General features: G+C 34.9%; 1 protein-coding gene across 1 annotated transcript in view; it reads right to left on the bottom strand.

The window, feature by feature from the left end:
• The window catches only part of LOC134674541 (very-long-chain 3-oxoacyl-CoA reductase), a 57164-nt gene extending 37231 nt beyond the window's left edge, over positions 1–19933 (bottom strand). The window contains exon 1 of the mRNA XM_063532648.1: positions 19636–19933. Within this exon, the coding sequence (XP_063388718.1) occupies positions 19636–19921 (286 nt within the window). The 5' untranslated portion in view covers positions 19922–19933. The remainder of the gene's footprint in view (positions 1–19635) is intronic.
• Positions 19934–24382: the final 4449 nt, after the last annotated feature.

The raw sequence follows: 24382 nt of genomic DNA on the forward strand, positions 1-24382 counted from the left end.
TTATCATATTGGTCTCACCTTACCTCGTGATAAGATTGAGGAATTAAGTAAAGAATTTATTGTATCATATTTTCATAGAAATATTCGAATGTGGTACATTTCAAACAAATTACCTCACACGTTACTGGAAGATTCTGATATTATACCGTATTATACGCCATGTGATGGGCATATAAAAAATTCCAAGGGGAATACTGAGTCATCAGATGTGATTGATGGAGTTTTGATGATGCAGGCCTATTGTCAGCAGTGTCGAAAAGACTTACGTTAGTATATACAACCAACCATTTTAGTAATTATTTTTATTTTATCTCACATTAAGATATTTATGTTTATTTTGTATTGTTATAGATCTTCTCAAATAGGACGGGGAGTAAAAAGGACAGCTGCAGTTTTGGAGACTGAAGAATTCTTGTTGAAGAAAAACCGTCCAGCGGCTGCTGAACCTGTCACATCAACATCACCCGAACCAGTTCCCGATGTCATTGTGAGTACAAATAATAATCATGAAATTGAATGTTCTGTGTGTAATAAGTTTGTCTCTAAAAGATATTTTAAAAATCATTTAAATAGTAATCTTCACAAAAATAATGTTTTAAGGGCTGACATTGAATGGGTTAATGTTCAGTTAATTGAAAATGCTTTTAAGAATAGGGTGGCCACTTACAGAATACTATTAAATGAAAATGTTCACCAACCATTTACTCCCGAATCTATTTTACTAGGAAATAAAGATAAAATCTTTGCATTATTGGATCGTTCCCTCACTGATCACCATGCTTTAAAAGTAAACTTTATTTTAAATGCGGATTTTACTCAAGAGAGCAAACAAGTAAATAATACATTTGATTTCCAATTATGTAACAATGTAGTTGATGTTAGCAGCGACAAAGATGAGATTTTCGAGTCAGTTGTTAAAGATATATTAACAAAATTATTTAACTTTGAGAGAAAAGATAGTGGATGGAGTTTAGTAAAATTTAACTATCTAGATGTCAATGTAAACAAATTTAATCCATTGCGTGGTTCTTCCTATATCGAATTACCACGTGATATTCAGAACAGAAAAGCAGTTATTAATGTAAAAAATAGTGATCATGAATGTTTTAGATGGGCTGTATTGTCAGGCTTGTATCCACCTACAAGTCATCGTTCAAACACTACGAAATCGTATATAGCGCATAAAAATAAATTAAATTTTGGAAATTTAACTTTCCCACTTAAAGTTGGAGATATTCAGAAATTTGAAAAAATGAATGATATAAGTATAAACGTTTTTGGTCTTGAATACAATTCGAAAAGTAAAATACATGATGTAGTAGGCCCATTACACTTAACAAAGTGCAAAAAAGCTACCCACTTGAACTTATTGTACATATCCAAAGACAGTAAGGGGCATTATTGCTATATCAAAAATTTATCTAGGTTAGTATCCAAACAATTATCAAATACACAGCATGCCGCACATATTTGTGATGGTTGTTTGTCGAACTTTACAACTCGTGACAATTTAATGAATCATCAAAGAAACGATTGTTTCCATGTTTGTACACATTTACCTTCAGAACAGGATAAAAAGAAAAACTGGTTCAATGAAAACGTTTCCTCCAATATACTTACTTTCGATAATTATGAACGTAAATTAAGGGTACCTTTTGTTATTTATGCTGATTTCGAGGCCTTTCTAAACCCGATTCAAACAGGTAAAATTAATCCTACTACATCCTCAACAACAAATATACAAAAACATGAGGTATATAGTTTTGGATACTATATTAAATGTTCTTATAATGATAAATTGTCAGTGTACAGAACATATAAAGGCAAAAATTGCACCCAGGAATTTATGAAGTATATGGAACAAGACTTAAAGGCCATTTGTAGGAGAAATACTTTTGTAAAAACTCCATTGCCTTTATCTAATGCAAATAATGTGCATATTTCTCAGAGTAGTACATGTTATATTTGTGATAAAAATTTAAACGAGGATTCAGTCATTTCCTATAATTACCATACTGGTCTTTATGAAGGAGTGGCACATAAATTTTGTTCTGAAAAATACAGGGCACCTAATTTTGTACCTGTATTTTTCCATAATTTGTGTAACTATGATAGTCATTTTATAGTGCATGGGCTTGGTTTGATGGAAGGCGACATTGAACTGATTCCAGAGAACAAAGAGAAATACATTTCATTTTCTAAGAACTTGCAAATAAATAATCACACAGTTAAATTGAGATTTGTTGATTCACTTAAATTTATGTCCAGTAGTCTTGACAAATTGGCAAAAAACTTGTTGCCTGAACAATTTCATGAATTAAAATTGAATTTTTCATGCGAGGAGGATTTTAAACGCTTATTACGAAAGGGTGTATATCCCTATGAACACATGTCATCATACGATTCTTTAAACTTAACAGCTCTTCCCTCTAAAGATGATTTCTTTAGTTCCTTGTCTGATAGTCACATCTCAGAGGAGGATTATGATCACGCAAAAGATGTTTGGTCTCATTTTCAATGCAAAAATATGGGTGATTATTCTGATTTATATTTAAAAACTGATGTTTTATTACTAACTGATATATTTGAAAATTTTAGAAACCTTTGTCTTAAGACGTATGGATTAGACCCCGCTCATTATTATACTGCTCCGGGATTAAGTTGGGATGCAATGTTAAGAACTACAAAAATAAAACTAGAACTCCTAACTGATATCGATAAAATAGCTTTTATAGCGAAAAATATTCGAGGTGGCATATCACAATGTAGTAATAGATATGCGAAGGCTAATAATATTTTTTTGTCAGATTATAATCAAAATATCCCATCGTCATTTCTTATGTACTTTGATGCAAATAACCTTTACGGGTGGGCTATGTCTCAATGTCTTCCTACCGGTAAATTTGAATGGGTAAATACAGATACTGACTTTAATATATCTGATGACGCTGATCATGGTTTAATTTTAGAAGTTGATCTCGAATACCCTAACGAGTTGCATGACTCTCATTCAGATTTGCCATTCTGTCCTGAAAACGTTTGTTTGGGTAATTCCAAAGAAAAAAAATTAATTCCTAATTTAAATAAAAAAACGAATTATGTCATTCACTATAGAAATCTAAAACAGTGTTTAAAAAATGGTTTGAAATTGAGTAAAATCCATCGCATTCTTAAATTTCAGCAGTCTATGTGGTTAAAAAGTTACATAGATTTGAACACCCACATGCGATCACAGGCATCATCCGATTTTGAAAAAGATTTCTTTAAACTAATGAATAATTCAGTGTTCGGTAAGACCATGGAAAATGTTGCAAAACGTGTAAATGTCAAATTATTAAATAACTGGGAAAATCGAGGAAAAACACAGGGGGTTCAATCTTTGATAGCGAAACCCGAGTTCCATAGTTTATCCATATTCTCTGAGAATTTAGTGGCCGTTCAGTTGAATAAAACTAGAATATTTTATAATAAACCGATTTATTTGGGATTTTGCGTATTAGATATATCAAAAACTTTGATGTATGACTTTCACTACAGCTACATGAAAACCAAATATCCAGACAATCTTAAGCTTCTTTATACAGATACTGATAGCTTAGTATATCAAATTTTCACGGAAAATTATTACGCAGATATAAAATCAGACCTTAATTTATATTTTGATACATCTGACTATCCTCCTAACAATAAATATGATTTGCCGTTAATTAATAAAAAGCGATTAGGGTTTTTCAAAGATGAAAATAATGGTAGAATTTTAAAAGAATTCGTAGGTCTGAGATCTAAAATGTATACCTTAGATGTTGAAAAATATGACGAGAATGATGAGAAAACTGAAAAATACGGTGTTTTATCAAAAGCCAAAGGAGTCAATAAATGTGTTACAAAAAAATTTACTCTTGACAATTACAAAACGTGTTTATTTAATAAAAATTTGCAACGCGCTCAAATGCTAAGATTTAAGTCTATAAAACATATAATATTCACTCAAAAAATAAATAAAATATCATTATCGCATGAAGATACAAAACGATACTTATTAGAAAACTCTTCTGACACTCTTGCGTGGGGTCATTATAAAATACCGCAATAATTAAAAAGTTTTTTAAGTTGTAATTTAATCACACAGAACATTCGAATTCCAAATTATTGTTTGTACATTGTATATTTTTAAGATATTACTTGTAAACATGTAAAAAAAAAAATGTATGAATTTTATTTTATTCTATCTTTTAAGGAAGTTTTGTAAATAAGAAACAAAAAAATTAATGTTAAAAGTGTGATCATATATAATAAATTTATTTTTTTACGTAATCTTTTTGTTTTTTTCTACTATATCTGAGTTGTTTAAATAGTAATCTTCTTTCTGAATATTACCATTTAAAGTCCATCCGTTAACATATCAACACTCACCCACACACACACACATACACATAGATTACGATATTTAATAATGATTCACTTTTATCATCCTTTCACCACCATTGTCGCAGGTCCTAGTGGCTGTGGTAAAACTCAATTTGTCACAAACCTTTTGAATAACTCCAAAGAGATATGTAATGTTGAATTTGATGAAATTATTTGGTGTTATGATGAAATGCAACCTCTCTACAATCTGGAAAATGTAAATTATAGTCAAGGAATACCAGATTTTTCAATTTTTGATGGGAAGAAACCTAAACTTCTTATTATAGATGATTTGATGAGAGAATCAGATGGACGAATCGTTGACATTTTTACGAAAGGTAGTCATCATAGAAACTTAAGTGTTTTTTATATTACACAAAACATATTTCATCAAGGTCGAGGTCAACGTGATATTTCATTGAATACAAGCTACATTGTATTTTTTAAAAATCCCAGGGATAAAACTCAAATACGCTACCTGTCACGACAAGTTTACCCAGAAAACTCAAAGTTTGTGGACGAAGCCTACAAAGATGCTACAAAGGAGGCTCATGGTTACCTCATGATTGACCTGAAACAAAATACAAATGACATATGCCGTTTCAAAACAAAAATATTTCCGTTCGATGGGCATTGCACAGTGTATGTACCTAAAAAGGGGTTTAAATATGATAAAAATCAGCATATTTTAGTCAGTTCTACATGATGCATGCAAGAGTAAACACATATAAACATTTACTTGAAGCATTGCAGTTGCTTAAACCCAAATATCGTACTGCGTTACTTAAATCTTGTGACGATGAAGAGATCAACATTATTTGTGAGTGTATTTATAACGTCCTAAATGGGAAAATTCCATTAGAAAAAAAAGAAAAGACGAAACTAAAAAAATATAAAGATATTTTAAGAAAATTAGTTTCGAAAGGGAAACATAAAATAAGAAAAACTGTTATAGTTCAAAAAGGAGGCGCATTTCTACCTATTATTTTAGGTGCAGTTTTAAGTGCTTTAGTGAACTCTTTATCATAAGCAAAATGGAAAACACAAAAAAAATGTTATTAGTAGAATCAGATTTTATTGAAAGACTGAAACGGAATGAGAGTCCACCCGAAAATTCCTCATCTCGGCTAGATGGAGAGATGCAAAAGATCCTTAAAAGTAAAATGAATGATCGCGAAAAGTGGACGTTATATTCTCAAGCATTACAAAGATTTCTACATTTTATTGAAACAGATCGAAAACCGTTTAGAATACCCATCGTGATGGAGGGGCTAGATCAAGTCATCAACGAAAGTAATGATATTATAAAAACAAAAGTGAACAAAAAGGAGGAGAATGAAAATAATGAGTCAGTTACAGATAATATAACTGAAGCAGCCACACCGTCATCGTTTAATACACCACCTGGTGAAATAAATCAAGAACTAATGCCAATCAGTCCATCAAAAATTATAAACATATTACCTAAATCTTATGAAAGAAAAGCTCGAACGTTGTTAGATTACATTGTTTCAAGTAAACCGAAAATTTGGTGGAAACAGACTGGTGAAGTTGTTATAAATAACCAAACCATTCAAAATAGTAATATTACTGATTTGGTAAGCGACACCGTTAGATGTCTTAAACGTCCTAAGCCAATTGGATGGGAAGTGTTTGCTTTACTTTTAAAAGATATCGAAGTTCCTAGGTCATGCATAGGTAATCCTACAAATTTAGCATTTATTAAAGGTACTCCTTTGATTGAACCCTTTACCCCCTCCACATCTGTGAAGACGAGAGCCTCAACAGATAAAGATAATAATACTTCTACACCTCTTGCTACACGGGAGCAAAAGAGATCCGGAAAGAAAATAGAGTGGGAAAGATGGACTCCTTATTAGACATTAACAGAATCTACTATGATGTCTCTAATCCAGCTGGCTATAGCAGTTTAAATAATTTATCAAAGGAAATGAAAGGTCAAATGAACAAAGAGGAAGTGAAAAAATGGTTACAATCTCAAGATACGTACACGCTGCATAAACCTACTCATAGACGATTTACTAGAAATAAATACATTCTCTCGAACTTTAATGAACTTTGGCAAGCCGATTTAAGTGATATGAGTACTTATAGTCAATATAATGATGGGTACAAATATATTCTTTGTGTTATTGATGTATTCAGTAAATATGCTTTTGCAAGAGCCATGAAGAAGAAGGATTCAGCAACTGTTAAACAATGTTTTGAAAGCATATTTACTGAAGCCAACTCTGTTCCCCGTCACATCCAATCTGATAAAGGTACAGAATTTGTTTCAAGGGCGGTTAGAGATTACTTTAAGAGCAAAAATATTAATTATTATACCACTAATAACCCCGACATTAAAGCAAGTATAGTAGAAAGGTTTCAAAGAACACTTAAAATGAAAATGTGGCGTTACTTCACTCATAAGAATACATATAACTACACAAATATATTACAAGATCTTTTACATTCTTACAACCATAGCTATCATTCTAGCATTAAAATGCGCCCAGTTGATGTTAGCTCTAATAATATTATGACTGTTTGGTGTAATTTATATGATCGCAAAAAAGATAGGCAAATTTCATCAGAAACTAAAAAACTAAATGTAGGTGATCATGTTAGAATCACTAAATATAAGCATGTGTTTCAAAAAGGTTATGAAAGTAATTGGAGTGATGAAATATTTATTATTGATTCGATTATTAATAGATCGCCACGAGTTGTTTATACAATAAAGGATTTAGAAGGTGAACCCATCATTGGTACATTTTATTCTAAAGAATTACAAAAAGTAACTTACCTCCCCTCCAACGAGTATAAAATTGATAAAATAATACGCTCGCGTCGAGTTGCTGGCAGAAAGGAAATACTAGTTAAGTGGCAAGGTTATCCTAATAAATTTAATTCTTGGATACCTGAATCAAACTTAAAGAAAATATGAGTGAAAATAGTTTTTATCTAACTTTGTTAAGTAATAGTTCATCAGATTACTACACGGATAACACGACTGCACATTTCTTAACTAAATTACCAAAGACCATTAAATTGGATGGAGAATGGGTAGTTGGGTTGGTGGAATTTCAATACCCTTGTTCCATGTATAATGTTCAAGAGCACGAAAACATCATTTATTTAAAGAAAACGGTGTTATCACCCACCGATAAAACTACAAAAATAGTGGATATAAAAACTCATATACCAGCCACTACATATGATAATATAGATCATTTTCTTCAAGCGTTTAATGAAAACCCACAGTTAAAAAATAACGTAAAATTTCGATATGATGGATTAACAAAACTGGTTGGAATAGCAACAACAAATAAAGAAATAACATCTATCATAACAACTCCGATACTAAGTCTGCAATTGGGTTTTAAACCGAGAACAAATTTAAAACAAAATACATTAGGAAAAAACCCTGCAAATTTATATTTAGGTTTACCATCTCAAATATTTGTTTATACTGATATAATACATCCACAAGTAGTCGGAGATGTTATTACTTCATTACTCAGAATAATACCTTTAGATCCAACTAAGTTCATTTATGGAGCTTATAAAACTCACATCTTCTCACCCGCTCATTATGTACCAGTTTTACGAAGAGAGTTCGATACAATTGAAATAGATATAAGAACAACGACTGGTGTCAGAGTACCATTTCAATTTGGATCTTCTTGCGTGAAGCTACACTTTCAACGAGTAAAATGATTTACAACAGATCGTCAGTCTCTTGTCCTTACGAACATTATTATTCACACCAAGCCGGCTCTGGGATAGGTATTGTCTATAAGGGAGTTCCATACCAACGAGGACATGGTATAGGCAGTTTTTTGGGTGGACTATTTAGATCAGTGCTCCCTTTGTTATCTAGCGGTTTAAAAACCATTGGAAAAGAAACCTTAGGGGCAGGGGTTGGTCTGTTATCTGATATGGTAAATTCTCGTCCTATGGATAGTTCCATTCGATCACGATTTAAGGAAGCGAGCGCTAACCTAAAAAGAAAGGCTGATGAAAAAATTGATTCTCTCATGTCAGGATCTGGGTATAAAATGTCGAATAAAAGAAGAGAACCGCTCATTACTCGAAAAGCATCGCGACGAAGAGGAAGTAAAAATAATAATAAAAATAACGATATATTTTCAAGTTAAATAATGTCATTTCTACACAATCATTCATGTGAATGTGCAAAATCAGAATTAGATATATTTGCCCTTCCATCAACTCAAACAAGTATTGAAAGCGGACATTGGATTCATTACAAACCAATTTCATCTTTAAGTGATGATGGCCCCATTGAATTTCAAGTACCTGGATCAGGAGATGACTACATTGATCTATCACACACAATGTTACATATTACTGCTAAAGTGTTGAATCAAGATGGGACAAAATTAAAAGCAGATGCCGGAGTTGGACCCACCAATAACTGGCTACATTCCCTTTTCAACCAACTTGATGTATATTTAAATCAAAAACTCATATCACCCCCAAACAATACATATGCTTACCGTGCTTATATGGAAAATCTTCTCAACTATGGACCGGCAGCCAAAAAAACCCATCTTACTTGTGGGTTATGGTATGAGGATACCCCAGATTTTATGGATACCGTTGACGCCAACAACAAAGGATTTCAGAAAAGACTAGAATTTATCAAAGAGAGTAAGCAAGTGGAAATGATTGGACATTTGCATGGCGATATATTTAACCAAGAGAAATTCTTGATAAATGGCGTTGAATTGCGTATTAAGTTAGTCCGATCAAAAGAATCGTTTAATTTAATTTGTCATCAAGATAAAAAATTTAAAGTACAAATAACAGATGCTAGTCTCATTGTTAGAAGAACAAAAATTAATCCTAGCGTTTTGTTAGCCCATCAAAAAGTATTGGCAACAACGACTGCGAAGTACCCCATTACGAGAGCAGAAGTTAAGGTTCTCACAATACCATCAGGGGTCCAGGGTAAAACATTGGATAATATATTTCTCGGACAAATTCCTAAACGGTGTATTATTGGATTTGTATCAAATTCAGGTTTTAATGGAAATTTAGCTTTGAATCCATTTAATTTTCAAAACTATAATATGAATTCATTTAGTTTGTTTGTAGATGGTCATGAAATTCCTTCTAAAACATTACAACCGTCATTTAGTTCTGGTTTAATAGCGGCGGCATATCACACCTTATTTTCCGGAACTGGTATTCATTTTCACAACGAAGGTAATGGAATAAGTAGAACAGATTATGGTGGAGGTTATTGTTTGTTATGTTTTGATTTAACCCCAGATTTATCTGCTAGTTCAACTTCACATTGGAATCTTGTTAGACATGGAAGTGTTCGGATAGAAGTACGCTTTGATTCGGCTCTAACTAGCACCATTAATTGTATCGTTTATGCAGAATTTGATAACATTATTGAAATAAACAAAAACCGTGATGTATCTGTAGATTATAATAGTTGAAAAACATAATTATATAAATACAATGTTTTCTTTCGTTTACTTTATTTTGTTGTAGTCATTGTTTGCAGCATCATCAAGACAAAAATTTTTATTAATTAAGTAATTATGGATACTAATGATATACAATTTTGTATGAAGAAATTAAACCCACTTTTTGAAACAAATGTTTTTGCTGCTAACAAAATACCTATTTGGGTCGATCTACCTGTCTTTATTGTTAGTAATTTGGACCCTGACACGAAACCAGGCTCCCACTGGGTTGCCATACACATTGATGTTACTGGTATAGGAGAATATTTTGATTCCTTCGGAAGGAAGCCTTCAGGTTACCATAACTTATTTTTAAAAAGAAACACCAGACAGTGGTTTTTTAACAATAAACCTCTTCAAAACCATTTTACTTCAGTTTGTGGTGAATATTGTTTAGTTTATTTGTATTTTAAATATCATGGAAAAACTATGAAAGATATGCTAAGTTTGTTTTCTGATAATTCTGTATGTAATGACCTTATATTAAGGAATATGTTTAAAACATTTTTTGTGAAATAAAATAATACGTGTACTTAAATAAGATTTTTTATTTTTTCATATAATACAAAGACCATTCTAAACTATACTTTTTTTTTAAATTTTATTATGTACAAAATATTTCTTAACATTCTTTGTTACTTAAAAACGAGACGACACAAAAAAATCTGTTACATGGAAAATGTACTTAAGGAGAGGTAAAAAATGAGAAATACGTTAACACAATCATTAAGCTACTACTATCATTAATAATTATAACTATCACTGTTTCTTATTATCTATAAAATATTTCACACTACTGTCCTTAGAAGCTAATTGCTTTGTTATGTTATAAATAATATTTCGCGTATTTTGTAGCTCCAAATCGTCTTCCAACGCAAAATATTTCAATCTGAAGTCCGCATGCTTCCAGTGTTCCATGGGTGGGACGTTTTTAATTGTTTGCATATCATATATCTCGATTTTAATCAAATGTGATGCATACGCCCCGTCGTCTTGTCCGGATGATAAGTTTGCAACACCGTCTGGTGAACTTTTGCTCACATTCGAAGACCGTTTCACAATTTTGGGTTGCTTTTTAGGTCGTTCAAAGAAACTATCGATATTGTTTCCTGAACGTTTCTTTGCGATGGCTTGTTTAACTTTGAAACCAAGCGTACCCTCTTCATCGCTTGATTCGTCTTTATTATTATCCGGGTAGTAATAGTTCTTGAAAGTATTTTCAGTGAACTGAAACAATATAAAACAATAATTTACACACTGTCTACAATCTTGATAATTAAAACACAAAGAACACAAGTGAAAACAAAACAAAGTAAGTTACGGTAATAAAAGACATACTTACATCCATTGTTGGGTCTTTCTATAAACACTTAAACACTTCACTGTTGAATTAACACTATATTTCTATATACTGCAATAGATACAAGGAGCTCTGATACAGTGGACTGCCACGACGGTAATACTTACTCAAACTCATTTCTCTTCGGCTTTTATACTGTGTCACTATGACCAGGGTACAGTACCGTTAAAATCATGTCTCAACAAGTTCATCTAATACATACGCTCTCTTTACTAAAACCCAAATTCAAAAGCATAATAGGAAACAATAAATCCATTGTCGGTATAAAATATAATAGATGTCTACCAATAAAGCAATTATGCTGTTATAACAATGAATAGCAACGCACAAGAAATGTTGACGTATTAGACTAAATCATGTTGAAACCAGTTGACACGTCTCGTTCCTTTTTTTAATCACACAAAGTAACATGTCTCAACAAGTTCATCTAAACAGACGTTCTCTTTACTCAAACCCAAATTATAAAAGAATAGGTATAGGAAACAATAAATCCATTGTCAGCATAAAATATAATAGACGTCTATTAATAAAGCAATTATGCTGTTATAACAATGAATAGCAACGCACAAGAAATGTTGATGTATTAGACTAAATCATGTTGAAACCAGTTGACATGTCTCGTTCTTTTTTTTAAATCACACAAAGTAACATGTATCAACAAGTTCATCTAAACAGACGTTCTCTTTACTCAAACCCAAATTATAAAAGAATAGGTATAGGAAACAATAAATCCATTGTCGGTATAAAATATAATAGACGTCTATCAATAAAACAATTAAGCTATTATAACAATGAACACAAGTGCACAAGAAATGCCTCACACGCCTCGTTATTTTTTTAAATAATAGAAAGAAACAAGTAACTACGAGTTTACTTTATATCGGAAGACTAGGTGAAAGCAGGTTAGTTTGAAATGAGTTAGGTTGATTTTAGTTAGGTTTGGTCAAGTTAGGTTTAGGTTAGGTTTTCGAAGAATAAGTTAGGTTTGGTAAAAGGTTAAGGTTAGTTTAGGCTGCCAAAGGATTACTAGTGTAAATTGTACGTCAGAAGAAGGTTAGAACTGTATTCCTTATAAATCGAAATAGCTCCAAGAGGTAATAAGATAATGCGGGTTATTAGAGTTGATAGTTAGAGTACCTATGCATCACAAATAAGTACCTATCGCTAATACCTATTGCAAATAGCTGTCGCTAATACCTATTGCAAAATACCTATCACAAACACCTACAGTATACACACATAAAGAAGGCATGAATGGAGACGTCGGTGGGTTAAGGAAAGGGTCCAGGCAGGTAGTATGCTCGGTAACACAATAGCGCGCCCGAGTCGAGATCGAACAATAGAAAAGGGTCGATAAGCCTATTGTTACCGTGGTGAACAAGGTGTATTGTTTAATTAGCGTATTTCGTAAGTCCCTGAAGGAGGCGCCGGGCACTGCTGAGCTTTTTTTTTTTTTTTTTTGGCGGGGCCAGTATCGGGGAATACTTTCTACTATGGTAAGTGTGTTAAACGAAAACGAAAGTTGATAAAGAGGTTCGTTTAACGTTTTTATGGAAATCTGAGGCGAAAATTATTAAATGGGCAAATTTTTAGTTATGTATTGATAAGGATAAACAAGTAGATAGGAAGATATACCTATACTTACATTATAGATCAATCGATTACATGCTCGCAAAATATAACCATACAATTTTTTGTCGTAGGATTAGATGTTTTAATTTAACCTTATATTTGCAATGTCAGCCGAAAGATGCGTGTTTTTTGTAAATCTTTTTATAGGCGGCGGCACCAATAATGAATATAACAAGGACCCAATGAAAAACATTGTTCATTTTCATAAAAACGTATACCTAACCGTATGTTCTTTGATTACGTAAAGTATAATATGGAACTTGCTAACTATATAAGGTAAATTGTATGTGGTTGGTGGTCAAAAATGGTGGGTTCAAACCTCGGTTGTAGGTACTATACAGTACTGTACAGTTTATAGTAGGACAAATCATTTTCAGAGCTTAACAAAAATATATAGGTAAGTGACTGTATTGTAAACTGTAACGGATACTTAAGAACGCTCAGTGTAGTTATTTTTAGGGTTCCGTACCCAAAGGGTAAAACGGGACCCTATTACTAAGACTCCGCTGTCCGTCCGTCCGTCTGTCACCAGGCTGTATCTCACGAACCGTGATAGCTAGACAGTTGAAATTTTCACAGATGATGTATTTCTGTTGCCGCTATAACAACAAATACTAAAAAGTACGGAACCCTCGGTGGGCGAATCCGACTCGCACTTGTCCGGTTTTTAAAACTCCCCACAAATCTGACAGTGAAGCTCTTACGGCCTGGCCACGACATTGGTCTAGGGCGATCGGCGGAGTGTATAGTATAGCTACCCAAAATTTTTGTTCCCCATTATTTTTTGTTCCATTCGCGTTTTTCCCCACTTTTTTATTTTCCTATGCAGTTGTGTCACTATTAGGCTACTTTCTCGGACGCATGAATTTCTATACGTTTTTGTTGCTACGCCTATTTTATTCCATGCATTTTGTCTCCTAGTCCGTATTATCTCCATACCTGTCATGTACCTGTAGAACCAAATCTCACTATTATTTTTAACCGACTTCAATTTCATAGAAGGAGGAGGTTCTGTATTCGGTTGTGGCTATGTTTTTTTTTATTTTTTTTATGTTATCATATACTGTTATTCTGTCACACCAAATGACTGAAAGTGAAATGGCGTATGAACCAAAAACTTAATGTCAAAAAATTACCAATTCATAGTATCAGTTATGCACTTACGCTACGTCTTACGTAGGCGAACAACGCGCGAACGCGGCGCGGCGCGGCGCGGCGAAAGCGGCCGCCGCCGCGCCGCGCCGCGCCGCGCCGCCTGACATTCGCGTGCAAATCGCGCCGCACCGCGTTCGCAACGAGATCGCTTACGTAGGACACTTCTATGGGCATCAAAGGATTGATTTCGCCGCGCCGCGCCGCGCCGCGTTCGCGCGTTGTTCGCCTACGTAAGACGTAGCGTAACATAGGTCTTCACTCTTCAGGTACCTAGGTAGGAAGTACAGTAAGCGTCAAAGAATTAGTGGCAACCAAAGTAGCTAAATATATCGGAACAGATCTTTGTTTTTAGTTGTATGACGGTAGGTAAGGATGTTGGCCACTTGGATTGTTATCGAATATATTATGATGCTGACTGTATGTGAGGTTGTATACTGTATATCTTTCAGTTCTTTGTCTCAGTGACATTTTTTAAATACTTTCTTCATAGCAATAAAAGGTAATCATATTTCAAAGAGGTTTATTTGTTTATTAAGTAGGTATGTATAGTACTGTATTACTGAATCGCAATTAAAAAGGGATTGAGATAGCTGTCAATCCATATTGATTTAGAAAGAAAGAAAGAAAGAAAATACATTTATTTACGTCAAACCAACAACTTAAATTACAAATTAATATAGAGACATAGACGTTAAATAGGACCCCCACTCAGCGTAATGCTACGACCGTAAGCCGCAGCGCTGATTTTCGGTGGGGACCTAACTTATCACTAACTTAAAACTAATAAGAAGAAAATCAGATAACAAAAAAAAAAAAAATTAGACGTAAGTGTATGGAAATCTGTTATTTCTAATCCCTTTCTGATCGCGGCATGATAAGATTTTAACGGTTCGGTAGGTAAGATTGGGCAAAATATTAACTGCAGCATCTAAAATATTAGTGTTTGATTAAATAATGGTAATAAATTCTACAGGTACATGATAGGTATGGAGATAATACGGACTAAGAGCCAAAATGCATGGAATAAAATAAGCGTAGCAACAAAAACGTATAGAAATTCATACTATACGTCCGAGAAAGTAGCCTAATAGCGACACAACTGCATAGGAAAATAAAAAAGTGGGGAAAAACGCGAATGGAACAAAAAATAATGGAGAACAAAAATTTTGGGTAGCTATACTATACACTCGATCGGCGGGGCGGCGGGCGAGGCGGAAAACGCGAGCGACCGCCAGGCATGCCACGTACTTTCAGTAGCGGCGGTAGCGACTAGGAGCGGAGCATTGTTTGTCAATGGCTGCATGGGCTAAATACAGGACGACAAATTTATCTAAATCTAGTTTAGTATTTTATATATTGTATATATAAAGCACCAAAAAAAACGAGTACTTGGGTCAATTTTTGAAGAGGGTGTTTTTTCGACATTTGTATGGCAATTTTTTATTTTTGAAAAATCTTATTTATAATCATCGTTTTAGGAAGGGTTCTTAACAACAAAAAATATACTGTAGGAGGCACCTCTGTACTTTTTATAGTTAGCTAGATATGGACGTTTAAAGATCGACATTTGTATGACACTATTTAGCCATTTGTAAGGCGCTTTTGACATGTATAAGGCATTTTTTTGACATTATATGGCAGTATCAACATGTATATGCCACTATTTATTATTTTTGTTGCATTTAAAGGACCCTGACGACATTTGTATAACACCTTCTCGACATCTGTATGGCACTATGTCGACATTTGTATGCCACAATCGACATTTATACGGTCAAAATAGCCGTATAAATGTCGCCATACAAATGTCGCGACATGTCGCCAATAATATTTTTTTGCGATATTTCCTACACAATACAACCGATTCACTTATTTATTTTACTATATATTTAAACACTATATTTGCAACTATTATTATAAAATAAACATTTTTATTCCAACTATGTACCAACGTATTAAGCGTCCATACAAATGTCATTGTAGTCGTACCAAAATATATCGAAAGAGATTTTTATCTGTTTATAAATAAATTAAACTGTTTCCGGGGCTACATTTGATGTCAATCGATGCCCAACTAACCGCACTATTGCGTTGTAAATTTAATCTAACCGTTATTCAATAGACAAAGAAGATTATAGGAGGTATATTTAAGTCATAACAAAATAGGTGCCGCGCGGGACAGCGATAAAAAGGCTTCCCTTGTTTTATTAAATAACGCATTAATTTATTAATATGATTAAATCAATTCTCTAGAAAATGCTCTTTATAGAAATACAAAGTTGTTTATAGTTCGTTGCCTACATCCAAAGTTATGATTTTTTTTATTGCGCGATGCCGCCACTGGGACACGCGAAAAACGGCAAATTTCGCCGTTTTTGGAACTTCAAATGCGATTTTGTCAGGAACTAATAATATTTTAGGTACAGTTGTGCATGATTTTTAAAGCTTATAATACACTGAATGAAAATATATACATACCAGTCTTTTAGTCCTATGGACTTCGAGTTTTAGCCGTGGGACAGCAAAAAATGCCTATTTGAAAATTGACCCACTTACACAAGAATAAGTGCGGAGACGTCACAACATACTTAAATACGCGAAAGTACATTTAAAATTTCAATAATAAACCCTTCCGTCTACATGTCGCTCGAAAAAAAAAACAAAATGTTTTGTTCCGCATCGCCCCGCTCGATCCGTCGCGCCGCCTAGGCCGGTCGCACCGCTCTTTAGTCGTGGCATCGCCCGCGCTGCCCGATACAAATGTTCGAGTCGCGCGCCTCCCCGCTCGCCGCCGCCGCCGGTCGCCCGGTGCACGCCGCGCGCGTTGCCGCTCAGCGACAAGGCTCGTGGCATGCATTATGCGTCGCCGGGTTATTGTTTTTGCGACTTACCGCCGGTCGCCGCCGCCGATCGCCTTAGACCAATGTCGTGACCAGGCCTTTAAGGGATCACTTCGGTCTTGAAAAACGGTAATTTTTTTAAATTATTTAGGATGGCATAGGTATCATAATTATACTTTTGGAGCATTGTTTCATGCGCTACTTTTGACGCTGCCGCTGTCTGTACCTACCCGTGTCGATCTACTCCATAATTAGGTTACTCTGCAGGTAAGTAGAAACTACATAAAAAACGAGAAGTAGGATTTCATCCTGCAACCGGTTGATCGACTAGGTCGGTAGATTAATCTTGCTCCCCTTGTATGGCAAAGGGGAGTCCAACAACACTGATACTCAACTGTAGACCCCTAACAACTATGCGTTACTGGAGAGCATATACAGTATCAGTTACAGGCTGAGTAACCATGGCGCTGTAGTCGCGGTTATGGACACATTTTGACAGTTGACATCTGTCAAATAGGAATATTTTGTCTTTGTCATTAGTAATTACGAACGTTCGTCATTTATAGGCCCCGTGCATGAACTGTAGGGGGCAGCATAGGAGCCGTCAGATTTTTGGCACGAGGCGTACTTAAATGTGTCGTTTATGCTTCCGATGTAGCCCACAAGATGGCAGAACCTACTATGCACAAGGAAACGTACCGACGAGAACGGTAGATGGTAGCACTTGCTTTGGCAATGTACAGGTGCACATATGTTTCCAACTCAGGCCACAAGATGGCAAGCAAACCCTCCAACGTGCACAGTCCCTATAGCTAGCCCCCACACCACACAACATTTCGTAACATGATAAATGGCAGCATGTTACATGTCATCATCATCATGATTATCATATCAGCCAGAGGACGTCCACTGCTGGACATAGGCCTCCCCCAAAGAGTGCCACATTGACCGGTCTTGCGCCACCCGCATCCAGCAGACTCCCGCGACCTTTACCAGGTCGTCAGTCCACCTTGTGAGGTGTTACATGTCACTGACAATATAATAATTGTTAGTAACGGTTTCAATACCTATTATTGCAGGTCAAACGTCTCCCAGGTCATCTGAGCGGTAGGTAAGTTCGTCTCGTTTTGCCCCCGGTAGCAATTGGAATAAGTAGATTAAGTGGCAGTGGCGGCGCGTCCATAAAAGCCGATTCCCACCGGCTTGCCTGTTTTTGGACGTTTGAGCAGAGTTGTAAAGGAAATATGTAAGCCAAATTAGCCCCGGCTTGCCTATGGATATGTTTGACGCGCCGCCTCTGTTAAGTGGTAATACCCTGTGTAAAACCCGACTGGAAGTGGAAAGTCAGGTTTCACGGGCAAGGTACGAAGGCTATTTCTGCACCTACTCGTATCTTATAATTTCGCAAGGATACATTCGTATATAGCCATTGTGTTGTCGCGAAGGTTATTTTGTAGGTGCGACTCCGCAGAGCCTCAGAATAAGGACGCTTTTAACAGTTTTAACACATTCACTGCCCCCGACGCACATGTGCGTTCACCGCCATACAAGTTTGTTCCTAGGCCACGCCCCCTGGCGGAGAATGCGTTAACTGTACAGTGCAGCTGGAATATGCACACTGTGTTGACAGAGAAACGGAGAAATTCAGGTCACTCATCGCCAACACAGTGCATCCTCGAGAGCACTTACCTGAGTAGCTTTGGGTTGCATTACACCAAATCAGATCAAAGGGAATAAAATAGTAGGTGAACCGATTTTAATTATGTAAGTTGCTGTTTTTTCGTCGAATTTCGATAAAATTTGGTGGATAGATAGGGTTCTCTATTCTGTACGATATAAGCTCAATTTCATTGTCCTAAGAAAACGTAGGTACCTACCTATGGAATTTTATGATTTACGTAAGTCAATGGAAATTTATTTTTTTATTTTATTTTCCTAATTTTTGGGACGAGTTGTGATTTGGTAGGTATCTATTCCGACCAGAATGAAATGTTATCGATATTTGCCGATAATTAATCGGTAAATCGGCCCGGGTACTTAGGGGCTATTCATAAATTACGTCATTTCAAATTAGGGGGCCGTCTGCACATCGGATGATGGTGGTATGACGTAGGAGGAAACGGGGTCATTGGATGATGATTTTTGGATGATTTTAGGGGGGGGATCAAAAATCGATGACGTAATTTATGGACAGCCCCTTACCTATCTACTGGTAACATTAAATTATTGAAACATAATTGGCATTGATAAAATTTTGTTATTGCAACATCGATAGGTTATACATACGACTAATACTTACATACTTACATAGAAAACCTCAGTCGAAATAGGTACTCTATAAAGCTCAATATCTCTAAAGTTTGAATGAACCATTAGAGTTAGTCCAAGACAAGTCTGCAACGATTTTGATAGCACACGTAGGTACTTACTGCAATGTTTATACCTACGTCATAATTTCATAGAAGCTAGATGTTTAAAATAACACTTGAACTGCGTGTGCTATCAACACTGTAGCAGACTTATCTTGGTCTAATTCTAACATATTCATTCAGCATTCATAATTTCTCTTTTACTTTCTCCTTTCATGATCAAAACTCTTGAGCAGGCCGTTCAGCGAATGTCCGAGTGACTGACACAGCGAAATATGATCAGAATGACCAACACAATATCGAATTAAACAAGTAACATGCAAATTATACAATAGCTAGTTTAAATTCAATATTCATCAACTTACGTGCCCATTTCCCTTTCGATTTAAAGTCCACTTTATTCACTGCTGGACCAATAACATAGGTGAAAATCACATTGAACAAGAACTTCACTAGCCATATCGCAAGCAACACCAAACCGATGATACCGACTTTGCTTAAAGCGTCCATTTGAGCCATTTTGCACGGAAACTGTACAAAATTCCACTGTAAATATTTTGTTAAATTGAGGTTATAATTATGACGAGGGCTACCGCGGCGCCGGTTGACACTGATCGCGCATGCGTACTGACGGTCAAAGAAAGTGGGCATGCGCGCAGCCGTTGCGATAACGCCGAAATGAGTGAACGATATACGGAAATAGCCGAAGCGCCGAGCGCTTCCGAAATGAAGCGAGAGGGAGATATATTCCGTTTCATTCAGTCGCTGTGCGAATTGGCTTCCCGCTCCTCCCGGTATTCCCAAGTTGGCGAGTGGATCTAGACACGCGGCAGCGTGTCAAGCCAAGTTCAAGCAAAGGAACTGGCTAGCCAGCGCCGAGTGTAATATTACACGAACCACTTGGTGCCACTTTTGACCCTTCTATAACTCAAAACATCTTTGACGTAAACACATAAAACTACGTGTGTTTAATTATATCCATAAGGATATCTAGAAGCCCAAATTTCATGAAGCTAGCTCAAACGGTTATAAAGGTATGAAGGTCAAAAAGTCGTAAATTTTAAGACTGACTTATGACTTATAGTACCTAAACCTAACCTACTTCCAGATGACCTAGAAGGATGAAATTTGGAATCCAGCTTGGTTATTGTGTGTAACCGTAGGAAAAAATCTAAAAATAAAATAAAGTTAAAAAATAGGGGGGGTCCCCATACAAAAAAACCATTTTTTATTGGGACTGACATATAAGTACCTAAACCTAACCTACTTCCAGATGACCTAGAAGGATGAAATTTGGAATCCAGCTCGGTTATTGTGTTTAACCGTAGGAAAAAATCTAAAAATAAAATAAAGTTTAAAAATAGGGGGGGTCCCCATACAAAAAAACCATTTTTTATTGGGACTGACATATAAGTACCTAAACCTAACCTACTTCCAGATGACCTAGAAGGATGAAATTTAGAATCCAGCGCGGTTATTGTGTGTAAGCGTAGGAAAAAATCTAAAAATAAAAAAAAAGTTAAAAAATAGGGGGGTCCCCATACAAAAAAAATATTTTTTTACTGTAGCGTTGGAACCGTTACAAGCAGATATTTGAAACTACCCCAATATATGTATTATTATATTTGCTATATTAAAATAAAGTTTAGTCAAAAAATAAGTGGTGTCCCCATACAAAAAACTTGTAATACGCTCTAAACAACCGGCCAACGGTGTGTCGTCGGCGGCGCGCGGCACCACATAATTATACAAAGAACAGAAGTAAAAACCATACAGCGGAAACACAAGAAAAAACATTAAATCTCAATACCTGCCTAGTTTTCTTTACAAAAAGTATTGATATCCCACCAAAAACATAAATGTAAAAAAGGAGAGCCAAGTTCAATACAAAAATTATGCTTGGCTGTGGGGCTCGCCGCAAAAAGAATGGAGATCTAAATGAGTGCCACTGCCAAGTTCTATGCAAAATCCAAATATGTATATATAGAAACAAAATAACATTATAAACAAGTATTAAACTCTATTTCTTTGCTTTATTGGATACCTATAACAATTGCTGTTATTTAAAAAAATGTGAGATCTTAAAGTAGGTTAGATTTGGCTTGGCCAGGTTTTATCAGAATTACAATATATATAAAATGATTGATATAATGAAAACTGGCCAAGTCAAATCTAACCTACTTTAAGATCTCACATTTTTTTAAATAACAGCAATTGTTATAGGTATCCAATAAAGCAAAGAAATAGAGTTTAATACTTGTTTATAATGTTATTTTGTTTCTATATATACATATTTGGATTTTGCATAGAACTTGGCAGTGGCACTCATTTAGATCTCCATTCTTTTTGCGGCGAGCCCCACAGCCAAGCATAATTTTTGTATTGAACTTGGCTCTCCTTTTTTACATTTATGTTTTTGGTGGGATTTGTTTTACGAAAATAGATTTTATTTACTAAGTGCAAAGGTTTACTAACTTATTATTGCAATTTTGGACAGTCATGGCAAAATGATAATAAGTGGGCTGATAGTAAATAAACCAGCAATATACGTCAGGTGTCTTAACATTTTGTTTTTAATGAAAAGTTTTTTAATGGTGTTAAGTAATAAACATAGTCAAATGTAATACTTAATACTCCTTCGAAGGAACAGGCCTTATAGTACATTGTGCAACGTGGGGAGTATATCCTCTAGCCGCCCAGAGACCTATAAAAAGGTTTCCTGTTCCAGTCCAATTTGAACTTTGTTTTGACAAAATAAAATTTCATTTTGCTTGGTAAGGTTTGACGTATGGGCGGCTAGAGGATATAAGTTGAATATTGTACGAATCTATTATATTCACGACAGCCGTAGGCTGGAATGTATTAAAGACTCGAGTAACAATATTCCTGTCCCCGGAGTTACACACAATGTTTTTCACTACACTTGGGAACAAAAAATTAAATTTTAAGCAAAATCATTCTTAAATGCGGTGACATTTCAAACATTCATTCTCCATAGGTAGGTTACCACTTACCAGGGATGTTGCGGATATTCGCATCCGCATCCGCGGATGTCAAAAAATCTGCATCCGCAACATCCCTGGTTCTTACCTAACCTATTGCAATTTTTTTAGCAGTGTAGGCATCGAAGGCACAGACTCGCCGACATTCAGTTACAATTGAAAATTGTGTAAAAATATTTTAAACGCCTATTAAATTAATCAATAATAAACGCCGGTATTTTAATATTTTTTTTTTTTACATTTATCAAATATTTTATTATGACAATTCTTCAACACGACATAGGTATGTCCCTTATACATTTATTTTAATAGGTAAAACTCCTTTATACCTTAACTTTAAACAAAGTATTTTTCATCATCGCTCAGTAAATGTGGAATTGCATGCAGGTTTAGCGGGAGTTATAGAAAAAGCGTTCTCCCTAGGGAGTTATGAAGTTTCTAGTGCCATAATTAACAGTTTTTTGTCGTTATACTTAATTTTTGTATTGCAAGTGTGATGAAAAACATTGTGTGTAACTCGGGGCGTAATAATATTGCAAACTCGAGTCTTTAAATCGCTCTTTAACTCAAGCCGTCGCGATTTAACTTACTCTCGTTTGCAATATTCAACTTACGCCCCATGTTGCACAATGTGCAATTACTTAGGTATAACCCTAGGAAGAAATAGCTTTTTTTTACAATCCATAACTCCCACGGGAACAATATAGACCTTTTGTCCTCCATTACACTTGCATGGAATACGGTATTTTTCGATCAAGTGTGATAAAAAATTCTAAACTAAACGAAAGATTCAAAATTTAACCGATATTTTTTCAGATTCGGTTGTAGTAATTGCTTGATGATTATTGTTTTGTAAACAGCAACATAGTAGGTACGTGACATAAGTACCTAATGCCAGTTTTAGCACATTGGTATTTCTTATTTGTAACTAACATCAACGCAAAAGTGCTAATTTAGCATTTAAGTGAACTCTGTACCGGGAAATTGAAATACGGCACACATTATGGTATTCCTATTTCGCTTTATTATACATATATACCTATATGTGTAAGAATTATAGTATTTCGACGCGCGACGGTCCCAATTAACACTGTCGCATCTATGTATACACCGTGTTTTTATTGAATTCCGTTAACTTCGGGGTATGGTTAAGTACGTTTAAGAGAACTAAATGGCATAGTTAATTTTCAAAAAAAAAATATTTATGCTTTTTAAAAAAAAAAAATTAAGTTTCAAAAGTAATTAAATGTAGCATGTAGCGTTGTTGTAAGACGGGCATTACATTTAAGTCAACCAAACAATTGAAATCTGTGACATATGAATGTCATTTCGAACATCGATCGACCGAGATTGTACTTAAGTTTAGTAGCAAATGTATGAACTCATTCTAAACACTAATCAATATGTAAACCGGCCCTAAGGCAAGTGTACACGCTTGTAGAGGCCTTATAGGAAAAAAATAAAATATTGATTATCTCCGAAATGGAGTTAATTAGAATATCGGTGTCTTTGAGAAAGTTACTTGATTTAAGCTCAGGAATGCACCCTTGAAATTAACGGAAAACAAAAAAAACACGGTGTATATGGTTTTATTTTCAACATACCTACCGGTATTATAGGAGTTAGGACACAAAACAAAATAAATGCAAAGCGTCGTTTATGCCACATCCTACTACGTTACATTACATGTAACAAATGCTTTTTCTTGTTTCATAATTTTATGTGTTTTTAGGGTTCCGTACCCAATAGGTAAAAACGGGACCCTATTACTAAGACTCCACTGTCCGTCTGTCTGTCACCAGGCTGTATCTCATGAACCGAGGGTATTTCTGTGGTCGCTTTAACAACAAATACTAAAAAGTAAGGAACCCTCAGTGGGCGAGTCCGACCTTAGAAACCCTAAGACTAGGGTTGCCAACCTTTTTTTGGTGGATATATAGTATTTTCCAGAATAAGGCATCAAAAATATAGTACATTTCAAAAAAATCTATGTAGTACTTTTAGATAAAATACTAAACATGAGTGTAATATACGTTTAATCGGAAATATAGTATTTTAGCGTACTATATATTTTTCCAAAAGTATATAGTACAGAGAGCCAAAATATAGT

Source organism: Cydia fagiglandana, chromosome 20 (assembly GCF_963556715.1).
Source record: "Cydia fagiglandana chromosome 20, ilCydFagi1.1, whole genome shotgun sequence".
Taxonomy (NCBI): Eukaryota; Metazoa; Arthropoda; class Insecta; order Lepidoptera; family Tortricidae; genus Cydia; species Cydia fagiglandana.